Below are 25,755 nucleotides of genomic sequence, written 5' to 3'. Positions count from 1 at the left end.
TCTTATATAGAGGGCTGCAGAACACACCCAGTCAATCAGCTGATCATGGCTGGGTTTCTGTTTACAAACATAGAAAATGAAACCAACCAAACCATGTCTCTGCGGGTGAAACTATAAAGCCCACATGCCAGACATAACACAGATTATCACAGAAGTGATAAGAACAGGTAACTTTATGAGAGGTTTACAGGGCATAGCGATTACATTAGCAATAAGAGATACCACTAAATGTAGCCTATTAATTCTTTGTTGTAATACTTGTGATGATCGAAAAATTACAGGAAATTAGGAAAAGGGGACAAGTAAATTCCCTTAAAAAAATACCAACTGAAGAGAAAGAGCGAGAGTTTATATATTTTTTAAAGTTAAAAACAATACCTTTTTTATTTTACACTGCCTACTCCACACAGTAACAAGTGCAAACTAACTTTTAAATCACTTTAAATATTTTAATCTTTGCACCTCTTGTTTGCACTTTTGCTATTTTTAAACATCTTTTTTAAATATTTAAAAATAATTTAGTAATTTTACTTTTTATATTTTATCTTTTTACGTATTTATTGTAAACCTGCACCCTTTATTATGTTTCATATTTTATTATTCTGTAAAGCACATTGGATTGCCCTGTTCTATGAAAGGCGCTATATAAATAAAGCTGCCTTGCCTTTATGTGAGCACCTGTCAAAATAATGTCAGGGAGACAATGCCTTATTTCTTCTGACTTTTCTATAAACATAACTTACAGCTAAAGAGATAATTTCCCCGAATCAGCAGTAAAGGCGTTGGCCTCAGCAGCAGGTGGCTGTTCAGTTTCGTTTTCTCTTCTTTGCTAAAAGCAAAACGAAACTTAGCGACTAATTTCTTTTCTCCGTCAGCGCCCAGGTTACGCGATGCCTGGCAGTCACTATCAGTTAACCACACTGGAAACCGATCAATAGGCTCTGTGCTATTTTATACAGTCTATGTGTAACAAATGGCACGGCGCACAATGTCTCTTCTGCCTCACTGGTCCTCTCGTATTTTCTCAGTGGACCTGGATGGCGCATCCGTCTACTTCGCAACTCGAGACAAGCACCGGGGAGAAGATGTGCCACGGGTGTTCGGAGAAATCCCAAACGAGGGAAGGTGTTACTCTCTCCTTGTCTGCAGCAACGACAGAATCAGACGTGCCAAGTTTTACGGGGAGCTGAGAGATAAATTGTTGAGAGACTTGCCTGCGGAGTGTCATTTGTCTCCCATGTTTTCATTTCTGCCAAATGTCAAGGATTCTCTCGTGAAGGGATACTTTTTAAAAGACAATTCTGAGAGTTCATCCCCGACAGAGCGACTTTTGCGAGATTTAATACAGAATGATCCGGTGCTTGTGTGCTCTTACTTAAAAGGTGAGGACGGTGAGCTGTGGACTCAGCGTCTGTGGAGTCACGCAGACAGCCAAACGGTGGAAATGTCAAAGGATTACTACGTGGTACCCTCAGAAGCGCCAACATACCACCCATCTGCTCTCAACATCATCAACTCTGATGTTTTCTACAGTTTCGAGGAGGCCTATGAAGTTATAAAAAAGGTTATTATCGCCTCATTATGATATGCACAGGCCTGTTTATATTTACATATACGAATAAAAACATCATTTATTTTGCAAGATATGGGAAAATGGTACACTCTTGTGGTAGAGAAAGGTATTGCAGTGTGGCCCAAAGTGGTTCTTAAAGGTCCAGCGTGCAGGATTTGGAGGCATATTATAGTAATAACTATGTTTTCTTAGGTGTATAATAACTTTAAAAATGAAATTCCTGTTTCATTTACATGGGAGTGGCATGGATATATTAAGAGACCTGCATACAACACTGGGGGCCCTTTTATTCTTATGAAAGTTGCTCTGGCACATGAAGCCAAAAATGCCCTTTTTTGGGGTATGAAATTACCCAGATGAGCACGTGCCTGAGAAAATTCAGTTCAGCCCTCCACTAACTTGAGTTTGGATAAAATAATTTAAGTGTTTTTACAGGTTTAAATTACTGGGTCTGTTTGTTTTGGAGAGGGGGAGGCCTCTGCGTGTAATCAGCTCCCAGTAAAAACCCTCCAGAACGTCTGGATCTTAAGATATCAGAGAGAAAGTTCGAGCACACATTAGCAGGTGCTGGGCTAGCAGCCTGTCTTTAACATGCCAAAAAGCATACAAGGCTCACTGATGTGTAATGTGAAACTGCTTTATTCAGGGTTTATACCAATTTAAATCACCGAGTGAGAGTTTTTTTTGGAGAGAAGGAGACCTCCATGATTACGATAAGATAATCCTCCTTTTTTTTGTTGTTGTTTTTTCTATTACCAGTTTTTATCACCGGTCCGTTTGTTTTGGAGAGGAAGAGGCCTCTGCTGATAATTTGAATTCTGAATTCTAACCAAGAGAAGTTTTGGATGAGTGTAATTTGTAATTCTCACCACTAGATGCCACCAAATCCCCCTAAATCTTACACACTGCTCCTGTAATGCTGCCATTTATCTTTCATAGCCAGGTGGCCCATAGTAGGGTGTGTGTGTTCATGCAGCACCACAGTCTATGACTCCCTCCTGCCTCCTCTCACAGCATCAAACTGATAGTGTCTGTTCTGCAGTGTGGTGACATCATCCCAGAGGCGACGTCTGTGCTGGAGCTGCTGCCCAGCAGAGCGGAGGCCAGAAGTAAACCAGACTTCCCTGCTATTGTCATAGAGGGCCTGGATGCCACAGGTTAATGCCATTACCTCATAAATAAATATGGGATCAGTTTGATGTATAGATGTCTCACTAAAGTGATGGCCAGTTGTTCTCTGCTAAAGCCATTATCTGCCAGACAGCTTCAGCCTAATGGAATATCATGTATCATGACCTCAGGAAAGTTACATCACTGTGAAAATGGTTTATTGAAGAGCTCGTTCGTCTAATGCTCTTTGCAAACCTCATGAAAACTCGACTGTGTAGGTAGGATGGGAGGTTCAACTTTTCAAGAGTCACTTCAGTCCCATATTACATTTATAGAAAAGAAAAAAATGTGATTAAATCTTCTTTTTGTTCTCTAAACACTCTCCCAGTCTTTGTGTTTCTTCTTGACTTTTTTGTCCCACCTCTCCCCATAACAGGTAAAACCACTCTGACTGAGTCTCTAAGGGATACTCTAGGGGCCACTCTCATGCCGTCCCCTCCCCAGTGCCTGTCCCCCATGAGGGCCCGCTTTGATCGGGAGCCGCCCCTCATCCGCAGGGCCTTCTACGCTCTAGGGAACTACATCACAGCAGAGCAAATCGGCCAGGAGGGCATGAAGACACCTGTCATCGTTGACAGGTAAAGACAGCTAAGATGTCACAGGTGTTGTGACGTTTGCCTGTTTCGTGACCTGTTTTGTGATAAAAGACGGGATAGATACATTCCGCTGGGATCTAGACCTACAATTCAATATTTAACATGTCTCACTCAACATGTGAGTTACCTGATCATCCATCCATCCATCCATCACTCACCTTTCAATCCAGCATCCGTTACCTGCCCCCAGATTCTGGCACAGCACAGCAGCGTACGCCATCGCCACAGCAGTGAGCGGTCCAGTGTGCAACCTTCCAGCAGAGGGTTCGGAGGTTTACCGTTGGCCCAGTGACCTGCTGCAGCCCAGCCTGGTGGTCTTACTCACCCTGGACCCTGCGGAGAGAAGGAGGAGGCTGAGGAGCAGAGGTCAAGGAAAGACTGAAGAGGAGCAAGAGCTGGACCACAACCAGCTTTTTAGACTCAAGTGAGACATCTGGATTACATGTACATCATATATGTGTAGAATGCTTTGATGTTTGAATTGACTAATAGGCATTTCAAATATTGAATATATGATGCACAATATTGTTATTTTGGTTTTTTTTAGCTGATATCCAATATGCCAATATATAACAACTCATTAGGCCGATAACCAATATTGATTCATCAACTTTTTCCTCACCTAATTTCACTGATCATCAAGTCTCTTCTGTAGTGGAATTAATATCGTATTATGCATACTCTTATCGCGATGGCCCACCAGCAGATGAAAACATAAAATACAATGCTTTCCAATATATGCAATATTTACTCATTGTACAAAATAAGAAAAAAAAATCAACTTGGGGTTGATGTTTTGTACATGTTCACTTTGTCAATTAAAAAAAAAAAAAATTGATTTGTGTTATCGGCAGAAATCAGCATGTTGGCCGATTCCAATATTTCATGTTATAGCCAAAATCTGCCAATACTGATGACACTCAGATACTATTGTGCATCCCTACTGGGGCTAATTATTTTCGTTATCAATTTATCTCCTGATTGCTTCTTTGATTAATCAAGTTTTTTATTAGTCTATAAAATGTTGTAATAGTGAAAAAAGTCTGTCACAATTTTCCCAGAAAGCCAGGGTGATGTCTTTAATTGTCTTATGTGCATCCAAAAGTCTAAAGTCCAGAGATATTCAATTTAACGTCATAAAAAAACCAGTGAAAAGCAACAAACACTCAAATACTAGGATGGCTTCTTATAAAGCACGTGACAGAAACTGAAAAGAAGCAATTATTTCAATTTCAAATTAACTGGTTTCAAGAGATTCCTTAAAGAAATACTTCACTCACAAAATGGTTATTTGTATGTCTATAACTCACCCTGTGTTTTGTTGAAAGTTTTTCTTACATGCCTCCACACTGAACAAAGAATCCAAAAACAGAGAAATACTAAATGAATTAGAGCAAAAGGTGGTCATGTTTAACAACATTAAAACTTCTGTTTACAAACTCTTGCATAACTTGTGCAGTATAATCGGAGTTTCATTTATTCAGGTGTATGCTCAGTACCTCTTAAACATGTTTTTTTTCCCTTTAGTGCTAAAACCATACTGTTTAAAACACTTCTGTGTGCAAGTAACGCACCTGGGCAAGCGTGTTTGCGTGCATTTGAAGTCTGCTCAATTAAATCCACAAGCAGAGTTCAAATGCATGTGCACACACTTGCCCAGGTGCACTACTCTCTGTGCATGCAGTTTATGCGGATGTATTTTGAATAGTGAGATTTTAGTGAAAATGCATGTTTGGCATATACGACTGGCTATGCAAGTTATGTGCGAGTTTGTAAACAGATGTTTTGATATAATATTGCTGTTGTTAAACACCGTCTCGTTTCGCTCTAATTCATCAAGTATTTATTTTGTTTTGAGATTCACCATGAGGGCATGCAAGAAAAAAAAAAGTTTTCTTCACAAATACAAATGAAAATTTTGTGGGTATTTCTTTAAATTGTATAATCATACCACCAGTTATTTGCCTCATTAGTAAAACTGAACTGGAAACAATGCTTTTATCAAAAATGTCCAACAGTTTTAAGAAAAATAAGGTTTTAATACTAAAAATCACTGAACCGTATTAACTAAAAGCCTAAATAACTTCCTAAGATAGACATTTTAGTAGGCACACATTGCAATATAAATGCAGTACTGTAGAAATCTTTAAGATGACATTATACACGTATTTTATTAATCTGACTGAGGCCCGGTGTGATGGTACTATTGAATGTTACACTGAATGGGCAATGATAAAAAAAGAGGGAAAAAAACCCCAGAAGACACACTAGGCGATTTGACATGTGGACAAATGTTCCACAGTCTGTGATGAAAACAGTTCTCTGTGAGTGTGAAAACATGAAACCACAGATGGGCTACAAACTGTACTGCACGTTCCACTGAGTCAGGTCAGCTCAGTCTTAGTCTGATCCATCAAACGCTTAACAATCAATTACCGTCCCGTGGGGGAAGCAGCTGATGAGAAAGAACAGGTGATTAGTTGCTGAGCTGTTGTGCTCCATTAAGCTGGTCAAAACTCGCAAGGCACTGGCTGCCCCGGTAGTCGCTACGCAGACAGGTCGATGGCTACTTTCATTCATCCTCTATCCTGACATAATGGCCTTTTCACATGGGGCAGCCAGATGTTGGGCCAGCAGAATTAGAAAACAGTGGGAGTTGACTGTCTGCTGCTGAGAGAGTGACAGATTCTGTGCACTTCCATCACTATCAGAAGGACTGTTCTTTAGTTGTCTCAGGAAACTGCTGCGCTCTTAGACATCTGTGTTGTTTCTCATACTAAATTTCTCACTTGTTGTGCATTTATCACTCTCCTCAATCTTCACCAAATCTGTGAGCAGTCAAAATACTCAGCTGTCCTGAAAACAGATTACTCCGTGTCATGTAAAGTGTAATTTGCTGTGTTTATATGCTCATTTTCTTCACTTGTTGACCAATGTGTTTGTGTGTCTCTGCAGAGTGGAGACGGCTTACCAGAGGATCAGTGGGCCGCCATGCGTCACTGTGGATGCTAGTCCTTCTGCAGACCAAGTGCTCCAGCAAGTGCTGCTTTTAATTAGGGGCAAATGCCACTTGTAAACAGTTCTCCATCTCCCCTGCTGTCGGCTAAGCATCAAGTGGACGTAGTACCTTCTGTCACCACTGGGTGCCAGTAAGGTTTTGTGGATGCCACAGTGGGAGGAATGGTGTCCAGACTTGAGGAGAAAAGATCTTTACAGAATGAGTAAAGGTTGAATGGCCAGAGGCCAGAACTGCATGCTACAATCAGAAATACATATTCATGTAGACACACACATGCATGCAGTCATTCTGACACACACACACACACACACACACACACACACAAATATTGTAAAGAAGTGTGCACTTAACTGCTGATGTGACCTCTCAGAAATCAGACACACCGTCGCCTTCATACCCAGTGAAGCTGCACTCATCAACTACCACTTGTATTTTGACAGACACTGAGGAAATGGACAGAAACATTTATATAAGCACCAGTCAGTTAGGTTTCATTTAAGCACACAAACATGCAAAATCCAAATCTCCAAAAAAATCAATGGACAAACAAGAATGAAATTATCTAAATATGATCCAATTTACATTGAAATAACATATTTTTAAACTGGAAAAAAAGCTTAAAAATAAAAGGCAATGACAGTAAATATCAATTTGTGGCAGAGGTGTGGTTCGAGTCACATGACTTGGGCTCGAGTCAGACTCCAGTCACAAATTTGATGACTTTAGACTTGACATTATTAAAAAGTACTTGTAACTCAACTTGGACTTAACACTAATGATTAATGACTTCACTTGGACTTAGACCTTTTCATTTGAAAATACTTGAAACCTTCCTCCAAACCAATTTTGAACGAGAAAGTTACATTTTTCTAATGTGAGATGAGTTAAATACAAGACAGAAATATACAAAAAATTCACTCTGTTGTGCTTAATAGTCAAAGTACAATGTCAGCATGACTTTTTACGACAAAGGTCTGTCGCGCTTGTTTTAACAAAAACAACAAATTTATAAAAGCACTCATAATTTTTGTGAAATTGGTATAATATTACCCTGTTGTTAAAATGGCACTACATTTGGTGAAGTGTGTATGATGACTTGTATAGGACTCAAGATTCATGTTTAGGACTTGGGACTTGACTTGGAATCAGTCAGCCTTCAATGAGGACTTGCCTGTCTTGATTTGGGACTTGAGTGCAAAGACTTGAGATTACTTGTTACATGAAAAACAATGACTTCATCCCACCTCAGGTTTGGGGGTTCAGGCTTGAGTAGTCTTGCCTTACATAAAGGGTTCCCATGGTCATGGAAGACCTAGAAAAGTCATTTACAGTCATTTACACTCAAAAAAAGAGTTTTACAATGACATTTTGACATTTTCCAGGCCTGGAAACACAGATAAACTTCATGTAATGTAACATAATGGCTAATTTATTTGTCAAAAGCTTCTAGGGTAACATAGCTCTAATATGTGTCAGTATGAAATTTTGTTTACAATCACGCATGTTTCCTCATTTTCTCCCTGCTTTCTGTCTCTCCCTCCATGTATGCCAGCTAATTAAAAATTACGTGGGATTAGAGTTTGAATGAAATTTTTTTAAAAAACACACTGAGCAAGTAAGGCAAGAAAAGGAGATATTACATCAATATTATGGGTCCTTGAGAATTATAGAAAACCTTTGAAATGTCATCCATGTAAACACGTGGCAACCCTGTGCACAAGCATATCAAATAAGTTATACAGACTATGTATCAGTATGTGTGTGTTCAGCTTAATTATATAGGTACATATAAACTTTCTGTGAGCACGATGTCTTTTTTTTTTCTTCAGAATAAGAGTCCTTTTAGCAGTGCACTGCAGATGGCACTTCCCTTTATTTGATATTGATACAACTGATGCCACTTGTATTGATAACCTGAGTGGCTCGCAGTGGAGCTATAGAGTACACTGAGAACATATAGTGCTGTTTGTACTCGATGTTCTCATGGGCACACTCACAAGTGTGTACACATAAATGCACATACACACTTGTGTAAATACGCACACACAAGCCTGCACATTTACTAAGAGCACATACTGTAACTCGTACATATATATGGAGGAAGTGTATATTTGGCCTGTGTGATGGGAAGATTAATTGGAGGTTTTAGTAATTATGAGCTTGGCAAAGCTGCGGGCTGGAGAAGACAGAGTGACCCATCTCTTTTACTGTGATGCATCAGCAGAGCGCCAACCACTGCAGACCCTATTCATATGGCAATTAATGGAGCGCTGTATATCAATGTCATTCCGGTGCTCCCCCACATAAGCGCATGGATTACTCCTACTACCAATTACGGCAATCCAATGTTTTACTGAGTGGAGAGGTGCTGTGGATGCAAATCATACAATCACATGTAATCACATAAACTAAAATAAGGTGTCATTATGTTTATGGAGTATGGATTCCTACATGAGGTAAGTATCTCCAAAGGGTTTATTGAATTCGTAGGTCTGCCTGGTGACGCTGTGGATGACACAAAATGAATGTAGAGCTGTGTGGAATTTTGATTGCCATTAACACAGTAGCCTCTGTCTCAAGAGAGTCAGAAATTTATGAAGTAGGAGAGCAAAGCAATTAGGCTCTACGCCGTACATCATACCTGAATGCAGAGTTGTGTGGTGTCAGCCATGTTTCCATGTCAGATGTTCTGCTTTGTTATTCTTGGCAACAAAAAGTGAGTGGTGATATCATGCCATTACTGCCCCTCAACACTACTGTAATGTGACATTAATGGCCCATAATCACAGTACATTACACATGCACTGAAATAACTCTCTTTACATTTGTTAATAGTGTTTTTCCATGTTGAAATATTAAGGATTTGTTGAGTTGTTTTTGTCAGATAGCCAGGATATACTCCGAGGTCTTAACAATAACAACAACTCACACACTGTATGTTTGTGTTTGGAAACTGTGGTTAGAGGAAAAAAGTTAATAATAGTGCAATCTGCTTCCATACTGTAACCTCACTACTGAAGTAGCAAGATAAAAAACTGCATTTGTGTAAAAAGCTAAGATCCGTCAGGGTCAGCTCACACATGTCCATACACACATGTATACAGTACACCACACAGCCCGCATGCACGCTCACACCTCACACTGTATGGGGCCACTTTGCACTACACTCCTCAACTTCAATATTTCATCTGCACAACAGAGAAGGAGCAGCAGAGAGGAGGAAAGCCCTCCATGAAATAATTAAAGATCCAGCAGGGATGCAGCAGCACAGCAGCCGCCGTCCCATCCTAAGTAATAGATCAAATGAAAGCTGTCCCTCAGATCATTAATAATGAGTGTGGTATGGAGACTGGGGGAGGTAGGGGGTGGGAGGGCATAGGGGCTGGTACAGGTTGGGGGAGGGAGAGAGGGCATCGGAGAAGCACAAGGTGTTTTTATGTATGTGTGTGTGTGTGTTAGGGGCGTGTGGGGGTTGAATAGTAGTCTGAGTCCCCTGGCAAAGGCCCCAGTGGGCCTCACTTGGCAGCCACATGAAGCGGCATGGCAAGAGGAGTCATGCATATGATTTGGCACCAAGTGTCTGCCAAACTCTAAAGACCCTACAGCAATGTCTATATACATCCCTTGTCAAATAAACAACATTTCACACAGTGAATGAGCAGGTTAGCAGAAGCTAATAATGCCCTTTTCAATCAGTACGGCCTCAGAGCAGTGACTGGATATGATGGTGGATTTTTCTGTTTTTGGGGGGGAGGGGGGGCTGCTGAGTTAGTGAGACAGGCAGGGATGGGCTGTATGTGTTGGGGAGGGGGGATAAAAAAGGGAAGAGGAGCCGAGGGGGAAGACCGGGAAAGGAGGAGAGGATGGTGGAGGCGAAAGTGAAGGGAGATGCTGTCATCTGTGGGCTCAAGTCCCTCCAGATTCCTCCAGCTGGCAGGTACAGCGTGTTTCCCAGACAGCATCCTCACCCCCAAATACAGTATGTAGCATCCAGCATGCAGCTTCAAACAGGATCTGAAGTCTTTCCTAAATATTCACCACCTCAACCTCCTTAACATCCCCAACCAAGTGCCAGGGCTGGTGTGTGAGGGCATTGCAGCAAATTGGATTAGAAAATTGTGATTAAGCAGTGCAAACACTAAATACCAAACTAGGGTTTGGTTCAGGAGGGCATTTAACCCTTTGAAACCCGAGAAAACTGGCTTAATTTATTTGAAAGACATGGAAAGAAGGCAATGAGCAACGTAACAAGAAATGACCCAAAAATAAGCAAAAAAACAGTCAAAAGTTACAAGAAAATTACCTAAAAAAGCATAAACAGAAAAAAAGGAAGAAGAGGAAAATGACCCCAAAAAAAGTGCATAAAATGGTTAAATTATAATAAAATATATAATTTTCTTGGGACATAATTTTAAATGTAAAACAGTAATATTTATAAATATAGTTTTCTGGACATTTTTCTCTATTTCTTTCCTTCTTTTTTCTAATAAATCTCTCTCTAAAGAAAGCTGTTGTAGATCCAGATTTCAAAGTGATAAAACACAAAATTAAACCATTCAAGTAACCTTATATTTGGAACAAGATTGAGGGAAAATTATCAGATATTATAACTAATATATGACAATAGAAATTCACAAAAACAATTTCTAAGTCTTTTCTTGAACCACACTTCCTTCAGCATGCAACCCCCCTCCCTCACACACTTCCACAGTTGCAAACAGAAACACACCACATGCATACACAGCACTACCACCTCACCTAACAGCAGGTGGTGGCAGACGCCCCAGCCCCACTCTCTGTGAATGACGGGTGGTGGGATGTAAAAACACGAAGGGTGTAGGAGTTGAACTGATCGGCGGTGAGATGTTTGCCAAAAAGCATCCAGCTAAAGCTCAAAATGAGGCGGAAAAGGCAAATGCGAGGCAGAGATGGGGGAATTACTTTGTTGAGATGAAGAAAAAAAATAAAGTTTTGAAAATATCCCATCAAAATACAGATGTATAATTCAACAGCTTTTCATCATCATGCTCACCCTTTGTCATGGTGTGTGAATACTTATTTGCAGGGGCAAAGACAGCATCTCTGTCGATAGGTGCGGCGTTCAGCGCAGCAGGCTGTGTATTCAGGATGCCGTTATATATTCAGGTTGTGCTTATTTTCTGATGTTTTCAGGGGATAGGTGCTGTATAGTCTGTGATGATTGCATGAAACCTCACCAGTTTTTGCCTGGCGGCTGTTGGGGAGGCTTCACCAGGAACGGTTAAATATTTAAACACTGCTGTGAGATCTCATTAAAAACGGCACATCAGCCCCCATAAGGCCCCTACAGCACTCCCTCACACACTCCCCGAAAACCCAGTTAGAACTCGCTGGAGTGTGACAAAACAGTTATTGTCTATTTACTGTGGAGAACTTGTGATAAATCATCATATCCTGTCAAATAAGGCAGCTGGCAGTAGTGTTGACAAGTGGCAAGTCGTCATATCAGGGAGGAAAATGATTGAGAATTCAGTTCTGTTTTGACAGCTGCAAACACGCAGAAATATGCCAAAAACAAAACAACATGACAACTAGACCAGACTAATATTTCCATAACACACATATGAAAACAAGACTGAGAACAAACTTTGGCTCTCTGGAGTCTTCTTGCCTTCGCACAAAATCTGGGCAATTAATTCCAACTCTATTGTTTGGGGCTTCCCTATTTTTAGCCTGGCTGCCCTCTCAAATAAATTGATTTCCTGTGGCGAACTTGGAATGTTCCTTGTGTGCCATGTTTTTTTTCCCCTCCTCCAAACACACAAAAACCGTCCTTCTTCCCCCAGAGGAATAAATCAAAGGCAACACTGCCAAGTTCTACGCAGCTGTGTGTGTGCATCTCTTTTTTATACTTGGAAAATGGTTTATTTTTGTTTCAGTTCCATTAATGCTTAGGCATGTCTCTTACTTCATCTGGCATCAGCAGACAGCTGAGAAGCTACTTGCTTGACAGGCAAGTGGCTGACTGACTCTGAAAATACCTAAACTGACTGACTCTCTCCCGCTCTCTCGATCTCTGGTCTTTGATTAGATCTCTCAGGAGACACAGAGGGCTGATTTTTTTTTTGTTGTCCCTACCACAGAAATAATGGCTGGGTCAAAACAGACTAAGCTCTCAGATCGCAAGAAGATATTTAAACACGCAGCCCTACACATAAATAAAAGTAGAGCAACTTGATCCCGGATTCTTGTAGCGGCGTCAGGGGAGCCACTGGTCTTTGATGAGCACTACTAAAGACAGATGCAGAGCGGATGGGGGAAGCTGCACTTGCAGGGAAAGCAGAAATTACAATGCACAGACTGACAAAGAAAGCGAGAGTAATACTGAGGAATATGAATCATTAAGCAGAGCAAATGTTTGTTCAACTTCAGTGGGACAACTCTGTAAAACTGCACCACACACTGTCATATATCAAATTACTTTTTAATTAGAATGCTGTTAACTCAGTGTACCAAATGCTTGCTTAAGTTGAGTATTGTGAATTCACAAGTGCATTTTCTAAAAAAGCAGATGACCAGGGATTTGGCGAGGCTTACGTTTCAATTTCTGTTACCCACTGCCGTTGTCGCACACTGCCGCGTGAGAAGTGAAGGATTGTAAATAAGGCCTTTGGGGGTGTGAAAACAGATAGTGATAGAGAGAGAGAGAAGAGGAGGGAGAGAGGCAGAGAGACACAAATGAGAGAAACATACCACTAGATCCCGGTTCCTTATCCTGACTAAGCCATCTGAATCCCTCTACACCCATTTAGCTTGCTCACTCTATGGCTCTCCTGTGAGACAGACGAGGCATTTGCCTACTTTACAGTCTTCTCACTGCACCTCGGAAAAAATATTGAGTTTATAGCCGCTCATCTCCATAATCAACACCGTATACCCGGCAGCCTACAGGAGGGACTGCGAGCTAACAGGGGGAAAGGATTCACACTGGCTTTACCTCCCAACTCTTCCCACAAGTCACTCCTCGTGCTTTCTAAACAGAGTTTAGTGAAGCAGTCCTCGGGGCCTGATATGAGAGTAGAAATGTTTCCACAACTCTTTGAAACACTTCCAATGCTGTCCATCTCTGATAAGAAAACTTTAAGAGTCAAGCCTGTGGTCAACCATGTGTAGAATAAGATATGGAGAATGGAGGTTTTTATAAAAAAAAAAAAATAAAAATGCTACCCTCTCAGTGTTTTCCGTATCTTAAAGGTCCTGTGTGTAGGTTTTAGTGGCATCTATAGTAGGGAAGTTGCAGAGCTAAAACTTCTTCCATATGCCAGACTGTAACTCTCGTAAATGGATTCTTTCAGTGGTCATTGTTTAGGATTTTTCACCAGGAGCCGAATCATCAGCAGGGGTCTCTTCCTCTCCAAAACAAATGGACCAGGGGCCAGACGCACAAAAGATGTGTACGCACAAAAACCATGCGCACACCTTTTCCCACACATAATCAGGTATTTATAAAGGAAAGTACGGTGAGAATGTGTGCACCTTTAAAACAGGTGTACACACAGTTTTAGCTGAGATAGATGCAGATGAGGTGCTTATTATTTTTGCAAGCTTCACTGCGTTCTGCAAAGTGTTAATCAAAGACACATTTGTAGAGTTCATTTTAAATTCTTTATGAGTGATTAATTTCATCATTATTTTTATTTAAACTAATCTCCCTGTTAGTGATTATTTAATTCTATCATGTGGAGCATTTTGTCAAGTCCATTTCAATATGAGCTCTATGAATAAATCATTGATCCCTCTGACATTTAATAATAAGAATGATCGAGATTTTACCTCAATGATGGTTTGCAGACGTGATGAATAGGTGGCATGGATGTTACAAATATCCACAGGCGTGCGTAATTACGGCTGCTCTGGTAGTTGAAGAACCTCGCCGATGCAACACAGTTGCTGAAATTGCTCTTTCTTTAGCGCATTTCTCATTGACAGGTTTAATTAGTGGTAGAGAGGTAGAGAGAAGTATTGATATGCAAACCAATGATTAAGGGTATTTCTGCATCCATTTATGGCAAACTGCAGGTGTGGAGATGTGGCCATGCACGCTGCGCCACAATGGTCGAAATTTATAAAACATAATCAGGTGAACACCTGAGTTAATAAATTTGACAAAAAGAATTCATATGCACCTTTCTGTCACACATGTCTTTCTGCAACCCCTGGTGTTTGAAACTGGAAAAAATACTGAATAAAATAGTTTGACAGCAGTTCCGCTTGTTGCAGACAGGCTGCTAGGCCAGCCCCTGCTTGCTTTTTTCTCTGATGACTTTAGATCCAGACTTTCAGGGAGCTGAGTTATCCGTAGAGGTCTCTTTCTCTCTAAAACAAACAGACCCAATGATTTAAACCAGTAAAAACACAGAATAAAGAAGCTTTACAGTAAAAATCAGTGTTTTTCCAACCACATTTGGCAAGTCATAGAGGAGCTGCTAACCACGGTGGCTGATGCAAAAACACAAGTGGTCTTTTCTAGCATCAGTGTTTCATTTGTCTGTTCTGAGCTACAGTAAAACAACACAACAGACTCTATGAAAGAGGACCTGCTCCGTATGTAGAATAAACTGCTGATTTTAAAGAAACAAAAATATAAAGATTCTTAGTTTCACATGACTATGCACGAAACATATCACAGTTATGAATATTCCATTTGTGATAATAAAGCCCCTAAATACTACACACTGGACCTTTAATTTGAAGCCATTAGAAGAATCTAAAGTCAAGTCTTAATGATGTACAGTTCCATGACAGAGAAACAGGACTTGACACAGGAACAGTTCCACACAGATAAACCCCCTCTAAAGAGGTAAACTAAAACTGCACCAGTGAAAAAAAAAAAGAAAAAGAAAAGGAAAAACATCTTGCCTTCCAAACACCCTCGACAAAGCCAAGTGATGATGTAGCTGGCTACGGCCCGGCTAGAGCAGTTATCCATCTCGCCCAGTGCTGCCAGCTGTCAGAGTACACAGCTCCAGCTAGCCGCCAGTGGCAGGTGTAATCAATATGGACTCCACAGAGAGTTGCACTACCAGAGGGCAGTCTCCACTCTCTAACCCATCTCTGTCTCTCCGGGGGAAACAGTAGGCAGGCGGGCAGGGAGAGTACGTTTGATGTCTCCTCCGGGCCACGATGGAACAGCACACTATAGCTCTGTAGAAGGCAGATGATTAATCCTGCCTATTGGATGCACCATCATGTTTTGAGTTAGGGTAGAGTGTTTTTTTTATTATCAGACTCAAGTGAGTATTGTGTGCTACAACAAAAAATTGTCTTGTTAAAAATACAGTTTGGAGGATACAACTGTCATTTAGTGACTATAAAGACCATGCAGGCTGAGAGGTCCAGTGTGTAGGATTTATGGGGGATATATTGGCAGGAATTGAATATGATAAGTGTTTTCTTCAGTGTATAATCACCTGAAAAAATTAATCGTCGTGTTTCTGCAACCTTAGAATGAACAGCTAAGATCTAAATAAGGAGCAGGTCCTTATCCATGAAATCCGCCATGCTGTGTCACCACGTTTCTATAATAGACCAGAGTGGACAAACCAAACACCGACTCTAGATAGAGCCATTCACATCTTCGCGCTGGTCGCTGAAGTTTGCAGCCCCTGTGACGAGAGCATCGGAAAAACACAACATCTGATTTTTTTTTAACCTGGAACTCCTTTATTCAGTGTTTTTACCAGTTTACATCACATGATCCATTTGTTTTGGAGAGGAGGAGACCTTTTGCAGATAATTGGTCTCCCAGCAAAAACCTCCTAAATGTCTGGATCTATAGTTATAAGTTGGGAAGAAAATGAGCACACATCAGCAGGTGCAGAGCTAGTGACACCAGTTGAGCTGAAAAGAGTAGGAGAGAAACTGATTTTTACTGCGAAACTGCTTTATTCAGTGTTTTTACCAGTTTAAATTACTGGGTCCTTTTGTTTAGGAGAGGACCCAGTAATTTTTTTGAAAATCTTTAAAGTACATATATGTGTTGATTTAGTGCTGTGCTTTAGCTGTGAAAAAGTCATTACTACAAAAATATTTATTCATTCTCACCCTAAACAAATAGTGCTACATACCTGTCAACAGTTCATGTCACAGGCAGTAAATATTTGTTTTTGCTGTTTTTGAAGTTTGTGCATGCACTTATATCAAAACCCTCCTGCTTACACACTTGAGTCATTAGTATTAATGGTTATATATGGTGATAACAGTATACTAAATAAAAAATTCACGATGCTGTCAAGTTGTGTTGGATTTTTGACAGATGCATCATTAGCTCTAATTTGAGAGAGGGACAGACAGGCAGTCATATAAACACACACACACACACACACACACACACACACAATAATCTGTGTGAGCTGCTGCGCAAAAATAAGAACATGGGGGATTGGAGGGGAAAATGTTGGCGCCACAAATGAGCATCCTGGTCTCTGGAGAGAACTCTGGCAGTCAAGGGACACTCTACATGTCAGCCAGACAGTGGTGAAATGTAACTATAGTAAATTCACTCAAGCACTGTACTTATGTACAGTTTAAAGGTACTTGTACTTGGGTATTTTGTTTTTTTTAAAAGGACATTTCTACTGATGAATTGCTTAAAAATACTATTTGGTTTTAAAATGGGCAGATATTCTACTACTTAAAGAGAAACGAAACACCCCACTTTTGGCTTGAGTGCCTCCTCCCTGCAAAATGAAAAAAAGTCTCGAAAATGGTCAGGACTGGGAGGGGGGCTTAGACACGCCCAGTCACCCAATCCTGCCACCTCTTGATCCACAGCACCTCCCTGGACCTTGCATACACACAAAGTAGTCAGATGGTGAGGGTGGAGATGGGGGGCTTGGTTGGTGATGGAAGTAGATTCCTGCTACAAGAATCACCCAAGAGCAAACTCAATAGCAAAAAAACAGGTTTCAACCTTTAGAGGGCAGTCACTATGCATATTTATAACATAATAGGTATGTAGATTTCTAACACTTTGCACTTAAATGTTAAGAGTTGGACTTAAGTCAATCAACCACACTACTATATATCTATATATATTGCTTTTCAATGGAAAAAGGTGGTTTGGGGGAGTAGTTACTCTTTAATGATCATGTTTTCCAGTTTTAGCTTGATTTAAATGTTCAATTTTTTTTCTATTGGTTGCTTCATTGTATTGTAACTATATTATTTTAACACTGTGCCAACAAGCCCCATGAGGACTGTCTGTGTTTCTGAGAAAACAGATTATCTCTCTGAAGTCCTGATAGCTTGCCTTGAAGGCTGCAGTGTTGATTACAGCCACAATATGTCCAATCTTCACCTAGAGAGGCCGCAATGCGTGATAAATGAGGTCTGTGACAGTTAGAGCGCTTCAAAGTTTGGATGGACATAAAACTCTCCTGGTCAAATCATTGGTACAAAGGATGAACAACTGTCTTAGAAAATGTCTGGCTCTTTGATCAAAAAAAAAAAAAAAAAGCTACAACTTTATGAAACCCAATCCAACCTGTGGACATAAACACTGTGCAGAGAAGTCATTTATGACTTCCAAGGTGTTCTCAGTCAGAAAATCCAATCACAGAGCTTCAAATTCTGTGTGTGCTGGGCTAATGGTGAGATGATGCAAAAGATTGCACTTAGATGTAAACATTTATCCGTTTAAAGTTAGGAACTGGAAAAACATTAAATGTAGCATCTGTTTCCCATATATCTGAACTAAATAACCAAATTAAAATTAATCAGTACTATGTGATAAACATCAATTATTTTACTGATTTTTGTAGATTTGTCCAAAGTTTCTATTGTAAAATTGGAATACAACTTATTCCTGCTGCAATTGTAGTGCAGGAAGCTGCTGAAGTCAAAACACACACACACACACATCCAGGCGCCCCTGAAGGGATTCACTTCTCCACCTAATTTAAAGTGCTCTCAATGCAGAGCAATGAAGAAGAATAAACAGTGAATTTTAAATGATCTTTCATTTTAATGACTTGTTGTTGTCTTTAAAAAATCATTTTCTGAAATGTGTTCAGGGGATCTGTGGAGGAGTCAGCTAATTTAAAATAGTGTAGATCTTGCCTGAAGACAGTTATCTTATATATTTGCATGTAGTATGCATTTTTTTCCAAGCATATTTCACTCCATATGCACGTATATAAGCACTTACGGGAGTGAAATATTAAGGGGGCTGGGATGTCTTTTCCAAATTCTACTGTCTCACAGGCATTTGTACTGTAATTACTACATTCTTGCTTTTGCTGTTAAGCAAGAAAGTAACTTCTGTTTGGTCTGGAATTTAGTTTGTATTAAACATCAACAATGTGGAAACAGTTCTAATAGTTTAGAAGACAGCCTTCAAAGCAACAGTTGGTAGCTTTAACAAAAATAAGTAAAAAAATAAGTAAAAATTGTGCTATGTTTGGAGTACATGAGACAGATCATTTGTGAAAAAAATTGTGTCTTCTCCCCTCCTACTGCCCCTAATGGAATTCACTAGAATCAGACCACTGTGTGGTCAGCAATAACCAATTAGAGACAAGGTGTCTCTAACACGCTGTCAATCATGTCAATCACTGCTTGTGAATTGCAGGCAAACTTTTAAAACTAGGCAGCACACAAATATGAAGCATGATTCTATAACTGCTTTGAACATTTCTCAGCTCAAATGTTTTCAGAAAAATATTTTAGTGCACTGTTTAGCTGTAAAATGAGAAAGCTGGTCGTGTTAGTGGGTAGTGCTTGGTACTTCCATGTAACTGTATTTAACACAGGGGCTGGGTCACCTACTTACTGTTTTCGTTCACATGCTGTAAGGCTATGAGAAATGCTACACGGAAATAGGTAAGGCAGAAGAGTGTGATTATTTTTCACAGATTATCTTATTTTGTGCCGTGGGAATACAGTGACAGTTTTAATAAAAGTTACCAACTGCAGCTTGAACTCACAGAGCAAATTAAGCTTTTGTGTTGTTTTCTATCACATTGGCCCAGCGTTCCGAAAGAGCACTAAACAAAGAGTATTACTTCAAAAACAACTGAGTCTTCTTTCACAAAAGACTCCAAGGCAAATGTAACTGGTAAACCTCAAAAACACATGACAAAGACTGACCTCTGGGTTACCCTGAAGGAAGTCTGGCAACAAAAGGCAGAGATACTATTACAAGGTTAGGTCTATCCTAACCTTCCACTCACTCACACATTCACACACACCTACATAAACACATGCATTCATTTGTAACAGGGGAGGAAATGCCATTCCATTCAGAAGTAGTGGAGATGTAAAATAGTATGAAAATAAAGGAGTAATAATCTAGTGTAAGACCACTGACCATCAAACTAGTTTTAATTTGTGAGCAAAAACAATTTTAGATCAACACTCCCACACTGAGGTAGTTCATAGATACTCACCAACAGGCAAGTCACTGAAACAGCCTCAGGCTGTAAAAGCCTGCTATCTCTATGTGATTAATATGTGCAGCGCAACATTTTAATTTAAAAAGTCACTGGTCCATTGGATTTCTCTGTTACAGCCATGTCAACCCAGAGACACCCACGCTGCTCTCCAGGAGAATCTGACACCACATTATTTGGCCAAAAAACACTCTCTTGTCTGTCCCTCTGTCTCCTCACATGTTTTCTTTAATCTCTAGTTGTTTCTAAACCTATTCTCTGTCTCTTTTACACAATCTCATCTTTCTTTATTTCCTGACTCTGTACAGTACAAGACCTCATGAAAGCATCAGCGGGAAGAAGCAGCCAAAAAGCAATAGATTCACTGCATGCTTTGGCGCAGTCGCAGGGAGAGAGGAGCAAAGAGAAACAAGAGATGGAGCGAGGTGAGATCAAATGGTGGTAAATTAGACAGAAAATAACCTATATTACACAAAAGAAAAGTCTGAAGAGTTCCCTTTAGCGACTTTTACACTGCCTGTTCAAAGCAGGAATATCGCCCTGTTGTGCCATCTTGCCTTTCTGTCACTTCGCCGTTCTGTGTTATGCGTGCCACCCACCGTGGGAGATTTAAAAAGCAGCTTGATAGCAGTTAACAGCTAACTCACAGAAGAATACGTGATGGTAAATGTCATCAAATTGGCAAAACAATGTGGTCCAGGATCTCCTTACCCTCTGAGTTGGGGACGAGATTAGCAGCCATACAACAGAGATGTTAAATGATTGTTGCAAGATACCAATGCCAAAAGCCACCTTTCGCAGCGGTATGATACACCGGTCTACAACATGGGCAGACAAAATCTTTCCCCATCCTATGATACGCCGCCCGTCAGGTGGACAAACCTGTCGCAGCAGTATGATATGCAAACTAGCAGCGTCAGTTCATAACATGGCCAGACGGAACCTGCTGTGGCCATATAATATGCCACTGGACTGCGTCAGGTTGAAATGCTGTAACAATGTAATGTACGGGCTGAAAGCCCCTGTGTGGCAGGTGGGTTGGGTGATGGATGGGTTCAACTAACCTGGGACTTTCACTTCCTGTATGACTGTAGAGCCAAACCATGATGTTTTTTCCTAAACCTAACCACATTCTTCAGTTGCCTAAACCTAACCAACCTTGCCTTTGTAGCGTAATCCCAACCATATACTTTTGCTGACACCCAGCATTGTTTGCCACTTGCTTTTGTGGCCTAATCCTGCCCATGTGGTTTTGCTGACATCCCAGCATTGGTTGCGGCATCCTGAAATGTCAACAGCAGACGCAGAGTGTAATATGTGGATGCAAAAATCCACAGACAAAGTGGCAATATTTGACTACTTGGGATGAGAATGTGTTGCTAAAATCACATACTGGAACAGCGTGCTGCTGTTTTTGTTTGGCTCTGTGTAAAAAAAAATGCAAAGGAGGCATAAAAAATGGGCTTGTAGTGGCCCTGTAGTGCGATCTTTGTGTATAAAAGGCTTTTGTAACTGTCGCTATGTTGATGGTTTTGAGAGATGATGACAGGAGACAAATGTTGCAAAATATTGCATGTACATTTTGTGTTTACGGTTGAAGATGTCTTCATTAAAATCTAATGTCAGAAATCTTACTTGAAAGTGATGTTTAATTTACTCTGATGTATCAAAATCCTCATCTCACTATCACCAAAGTACAGACGTCTTAAACTGTTGATGAGAAGCTGAACTAAAAAGCCAGGAGAAGGTGCATTCAGCATCTACAATGAAGACCACAGCAGTTGTGTGTGTGTATATGTGAGTGCTAGGTACGTGTCTTTCTATCACTTTCACTCTTATCCTCCCACACTCCCTCTCCTCCTTCCCATTTGACCTCGATTCTCCACCCTCCTAAACAACTGATCCTTTTCCCCCTGACCTCACACTAGTCAGACCGCTCTGAAGATGATGGATCGGTGCAACATGGTGGCCCATTTAAAGTTAAGTCCTCTACTTTACAGCGTGTCTGATGCAATAAAGCGCTATGCCTTGCAGTGTGAAAGAGTGTCAGCCACACGCATGCAACACGACTCAAAGCCGGCGAAGTTTATTTAAAATTCAGACAGTATTTATAGGATGACTATTCACAAGCTGTTATTATACAGCATTAAGAAGACCATCATTTGGATAAACTTCAAGGAGAATGTGTTGTTGCAGCCTGTAGCAGAATCCGAAGCTTGATGTCTCTTATTACTTCTAACAATTGTTTGAAAGCAGAGAGGCAGAGTTCACACCTGTTCACATGGCATAAAAAGGCTTACTGGAGGGCTGTTCCTGACTCTAATGTTTATACCATCCTCTGTGTCGTCCCCACAGGCCACTGAAAACACTGTGGATTATTTAATAGTGCTGTATACTGATGGCAGGCTACAGTTTCACTGCCACTTTATGATCCAAAGCTGGGAAAGCTATCTTTCAGCAGAAAAGATGGGGAAAGCATGAGAAGAAGGCATCATTCATCGCCGCACAGTTTGCTTTGCACGCCGTCGCTATAGCTCCTTATTTCGTTCTGTGGTGTACACAAGTCACGGGGCAAGACAACCTCCCTGTGTACATTAAATCTAGGTCTGCAGATAAATTGGTCGAAGCTTGGCCGGAGATTGCTTTGATTTACGGCGTAATTACTGAGTTTTGCTGCAGCATTTATATGCCCGGCTGTCTGTGCCTTGGTTCTTGTGTATGGTTAATAACAATGAAGCTGTCAGGTCTCAGAGGCAAGCAGACAGGTCTGATGTTACCGGTGGTATGATGTGTGTGGTGGCATATCTCATGTAGCAACCACAAGTCATATAGGCATGTTATATTACACTGCAGTCTCCAGTATGTCTGAGCATCCCGGCTGAGAGAGTAATCAGATAAGATAATGTAGTCAGGAGAGAGAGAGAGGGAGAAAGAGCGAGAGCAATGACTATAACACTCATTGTCAGGATGGTAGTGCATCTCTGGGAGGGACGATCTATCACTCTCAACACTCAAACTCACATACACAGTCACGCCCAGTGTACACACTTAAACACACACCCACACACACAAAGTTGAGCTGAAGAGACGAGGCTGTGAGTGTTCGCTGCAGACAGGGAGGATGTTTATAAAGCTACCAGGCTCAGTGCATCTTTCAGGTTGCATTATGGGTGCTATCTAATTGGTGGTGGTGGAGGCAGAGGTGGGCCTCATTGGAGGTTCAACCAGAGGCTAGCAGTCTCTGAGCATCTCAGCAGCTCGTATTTCACTGCGCTCAGTGTGCTAAGAGGGTCAGTCTGTCTGTCGCTATTATACACACGCACACACACACACACACACAGAAATGTGTGCAAATGCATATGAGTGAATAAACCTGCACACATGCAAGTAAAAGTTATACAATAGAATGGATATACAGGGACATCACAGTTACACACAATCACAAACTAATTCAAAATCCTACAGATGTATTGCATGTGCCATGATACACACACACTTAAACACACTCGAACTTCCCAATTCCTTCCTTTGTTAGCGCGTCACTGGTTTAATTTAAAGTGCTTTTCTTAATCAAGAAGATGAGTAAGCCAATCTCTTTTTAATTGTGTTGCTTTCTTAGTTAACAAACTTTAATCCGTGTTCTTTACTGTAGTTTGAAAGTCCTACCCTCAGCAGAAACATGACCGAACATACATATTGAAACATGAGACTTTGTCACATTGGCAAATGTTTTCTTGTTGTCCAAAGAATCAATATATTATCATATCGTGATGAAACCAGTGATTTAAACCCCTAATGTTCACTTGACAGCATTTCAGAGACACTTAATTTTCCCAGTCTGTGCAATAAGAACACACCAACTTTTTCAAATGGATCAACTTTTATGAACGCTTTTGAGAAGTTCAGTTTTCCTGGGCAGAAACTGTGCATAAAAGGCCAAATGAGAGAAATAAGCTGTGGCTACTGCACATATTGCACTAATGGACCTCCGTCTGTATCTACTCTCTTTGTCTCCTTTCAGTCAGATTCTTTCACTGCCTCATTTTAACTTCCACTAGATATGGATGAGTTTTTTTTTCTTTTTGAGTGCAAAGTAGCCAGCTCCGTCTGATCACTGGGCTGAGCAGATCCCACTGCGAGGGACTTGAGGGGCTCGACTGTGTGATTAAGCAAGCCTTGGTTCCACCAGAGGGCCACCGGAGCAGATGTTCTCATTAAAAATGCAGGCTCTGTGAGCGAAGGAGATTGCCTTGTTCCAGGCAGAACCTGGCCGGAGGTTTAAAGCTCTCCTTCCTCTCACTTGTAAGGCCAGCCAAGTTTCAGTGCCCATACACCCTTTAAGCAATGTGACAACCGCGGAAAAATGAATAATTCCAACAGCATCATGCAATCTTGGGTTATTCGCTTTAGTTTGCTTTTAAAAGAAAACGAGGGGATCTCCTCAGCTTCTGTTTTATGAATTCAATTTAAACCGTAAAGTTTGCGGTTTGTGAGGTTTCCCACTGTCTCTGGCAAAACCGCTTTATAGATCTCAGTTGGATGTACTTGTTGAGCATCTCATCTAGTGACTGAAGTAAAGAGAAGCAAACATTTTCGCATTTTCAGCTCAGTAATAAAGTGCACATGGACTGAATATGAACACTGTGGGTTCTGGGGGCTTAAGAACAAGCTGCTGATGACAGCTTGGGATATTCCATCCTCTCCAGCTGGCACCTAGGTGGAGCCTGTACAATTAACATGAAACTACAGAGCAGTAAAGAGTGATGCAGCACTCCAGAGGGTACTGCTACACCTACAGTACACAGCTGGTTAATAGATTCAGGGGGTATCCATCAAAAGCTTGTGTAAACCCACAGTGAGACAGCAGCGGTCTAAATTCTTTGTTGAACTCTGAGGATAATCCCCTGGCATTAAATATTGTCAACACAGACACAGTTTGGCCTATGATGCTAAAGTTGTTGGAAAGTTAAAGGGGGATTTGTGTGATCTGTTGGGGCATTCTGGTTTTCATCAAATGAAAGAAGCTGGGCTAGGGGTTTGATGCTGGGGTTATGTGAGAATGTGTATGTCAGTGTGAGTGTGTCTATGTGCGCTTATGTGTACAGATGCATGCTCTGCACATGGCTGTGTGCTGGGTATGTGGGAGGAACAGTTACTGATGGATTATATCCCTCACCTTTGAGGCTGACCCCATTACTGCCCTTCACCCTCCTTTTACCTTCCTCACCGCCCGTTATCCTTCTGCTCTCCAGCCTCCTCTGCTCTGTCCAACCATCCCAACACACATACACACACTGATAAACCTGCCCTAACAGTGCACAAGCGCACACACATGTGAACTGCTTAGTTGTGTCAGGAGGCAGAGCACACATTTAACTTGACATGCATGCCAATTGGAGGTCCTTCCCTGCTGCTGGTGGCTGTAAACAGGGCTGCGCACATACATTTTAGGGGGCAGGTGCTCATGCAAGCTAGAGCAACTGCCTCACGGTTGTATGCCTCCATGAGTCAGTCAAGTTGCACTTACAGTTTACATCCATGTCTGTGAAAACATAGATGCTTCACATATGTCTTTCCCTGTCAGCATAGATTCAAGGTGAGTACCCAAGATTAGTCTCACCAGTTCAGTATGAGACTGAGTCGTTCCCCTTCTGGTAGATGATGATGTCATCATTTCATCATTTTATCCTATTAGACATTTGTGTGAAAATGTGTCATAATTAGCGTATGAATTACTGAGTTATGGCCAAAAAACACGTCTTGTAAGGTCACAGTGCTGTTTGACCACTAAATTCTAATCAGTTCATTTTTGAGCCCAAGCAGACATTTGCGCCGAATTTGGAAAAAAATAAAAAATCTCTCAAGGTTTTCTTGAGATATCACATTCATAAAAATGAACCATATGACCTATGATCACTAAAATCTAATCAGTCATCCTTTAGCAAGGATGTTTGTACCAAATTTGAA

At 40.9% G+C, this 25,755-nt stretch overlaps 1 protein-coding gene across 1 annotated transcript; it reads left to right on the top strand.

The window, feature by feature from the left end:
- Positions 1–15: 15 nt before the first annotated feature.
- On the top strand, positions 16–8,167 carry cmpk2 (cytidine monophosphate (UMP-CMP) kinase 2, mitochondrial). Its single transcript, XM_042501169.2, has 5 exons — positions 16–1,564; positions 2,616–2,730; positions 3,120–3,321; positions 3,530–3,763; positions 6,295–8,167. The coding sequence occupies exons 1-5, from the start codon at positions 974–976 to the stop codon at positions 6,413–6,415; spliced, it is 1,263 nt and encodes a 420-aa protein (XP_042357103.2). The 5' UTR covers positions 16–973; the 3' UTR covers positions 6,416–8,167.
- The last annotated feature ends 17,588 nt before the right edge of the window (positions 8,168–25,755 follow it).

Source organism: Plectropomus leopardus, chromosome 14 (assembly GCF_026936395.1).
Source record: "Plectropomus leopardus strain MGB_pleo_1.0 chromosome 14, ASM2693639v1, whole genome shotgun sequence".
Lineage (NCBI taxonomy): Eukaryota > Metazoa > Chordata > Actinopteri > Perciformes > Serranidae > Plectropomus > Plectropomus leopardus.
This window is presented reverse-complemented; position numbering and strand designations above follow the sequence as displayed.

Excerpts from the sequence above, each read along its gene's own strand:
- cmpk2 (XM_042501169.2), top strand. The coding sequence starts at position 974 with ATGGCACGGCGCACAATGTCTCTTCTGCCTCACTGGTCCTCTCGTATT. Across the intron at positions 3,322-3,529 it reads ACACCTGTCATCGTTGACAG|ATTCTGGCACAGCACAGCAG; the intron begins GTAAAGACAGCT and ends ACCTGCCCCCAG. Across the intron at positions 3,764-6,294 it reads AACCAGCTTTTTAGACTCAA|AGTGGAGACGGCTTACCAGA; the intron begins GTGAGACATCTG and ends GTGTCTCTGCAG.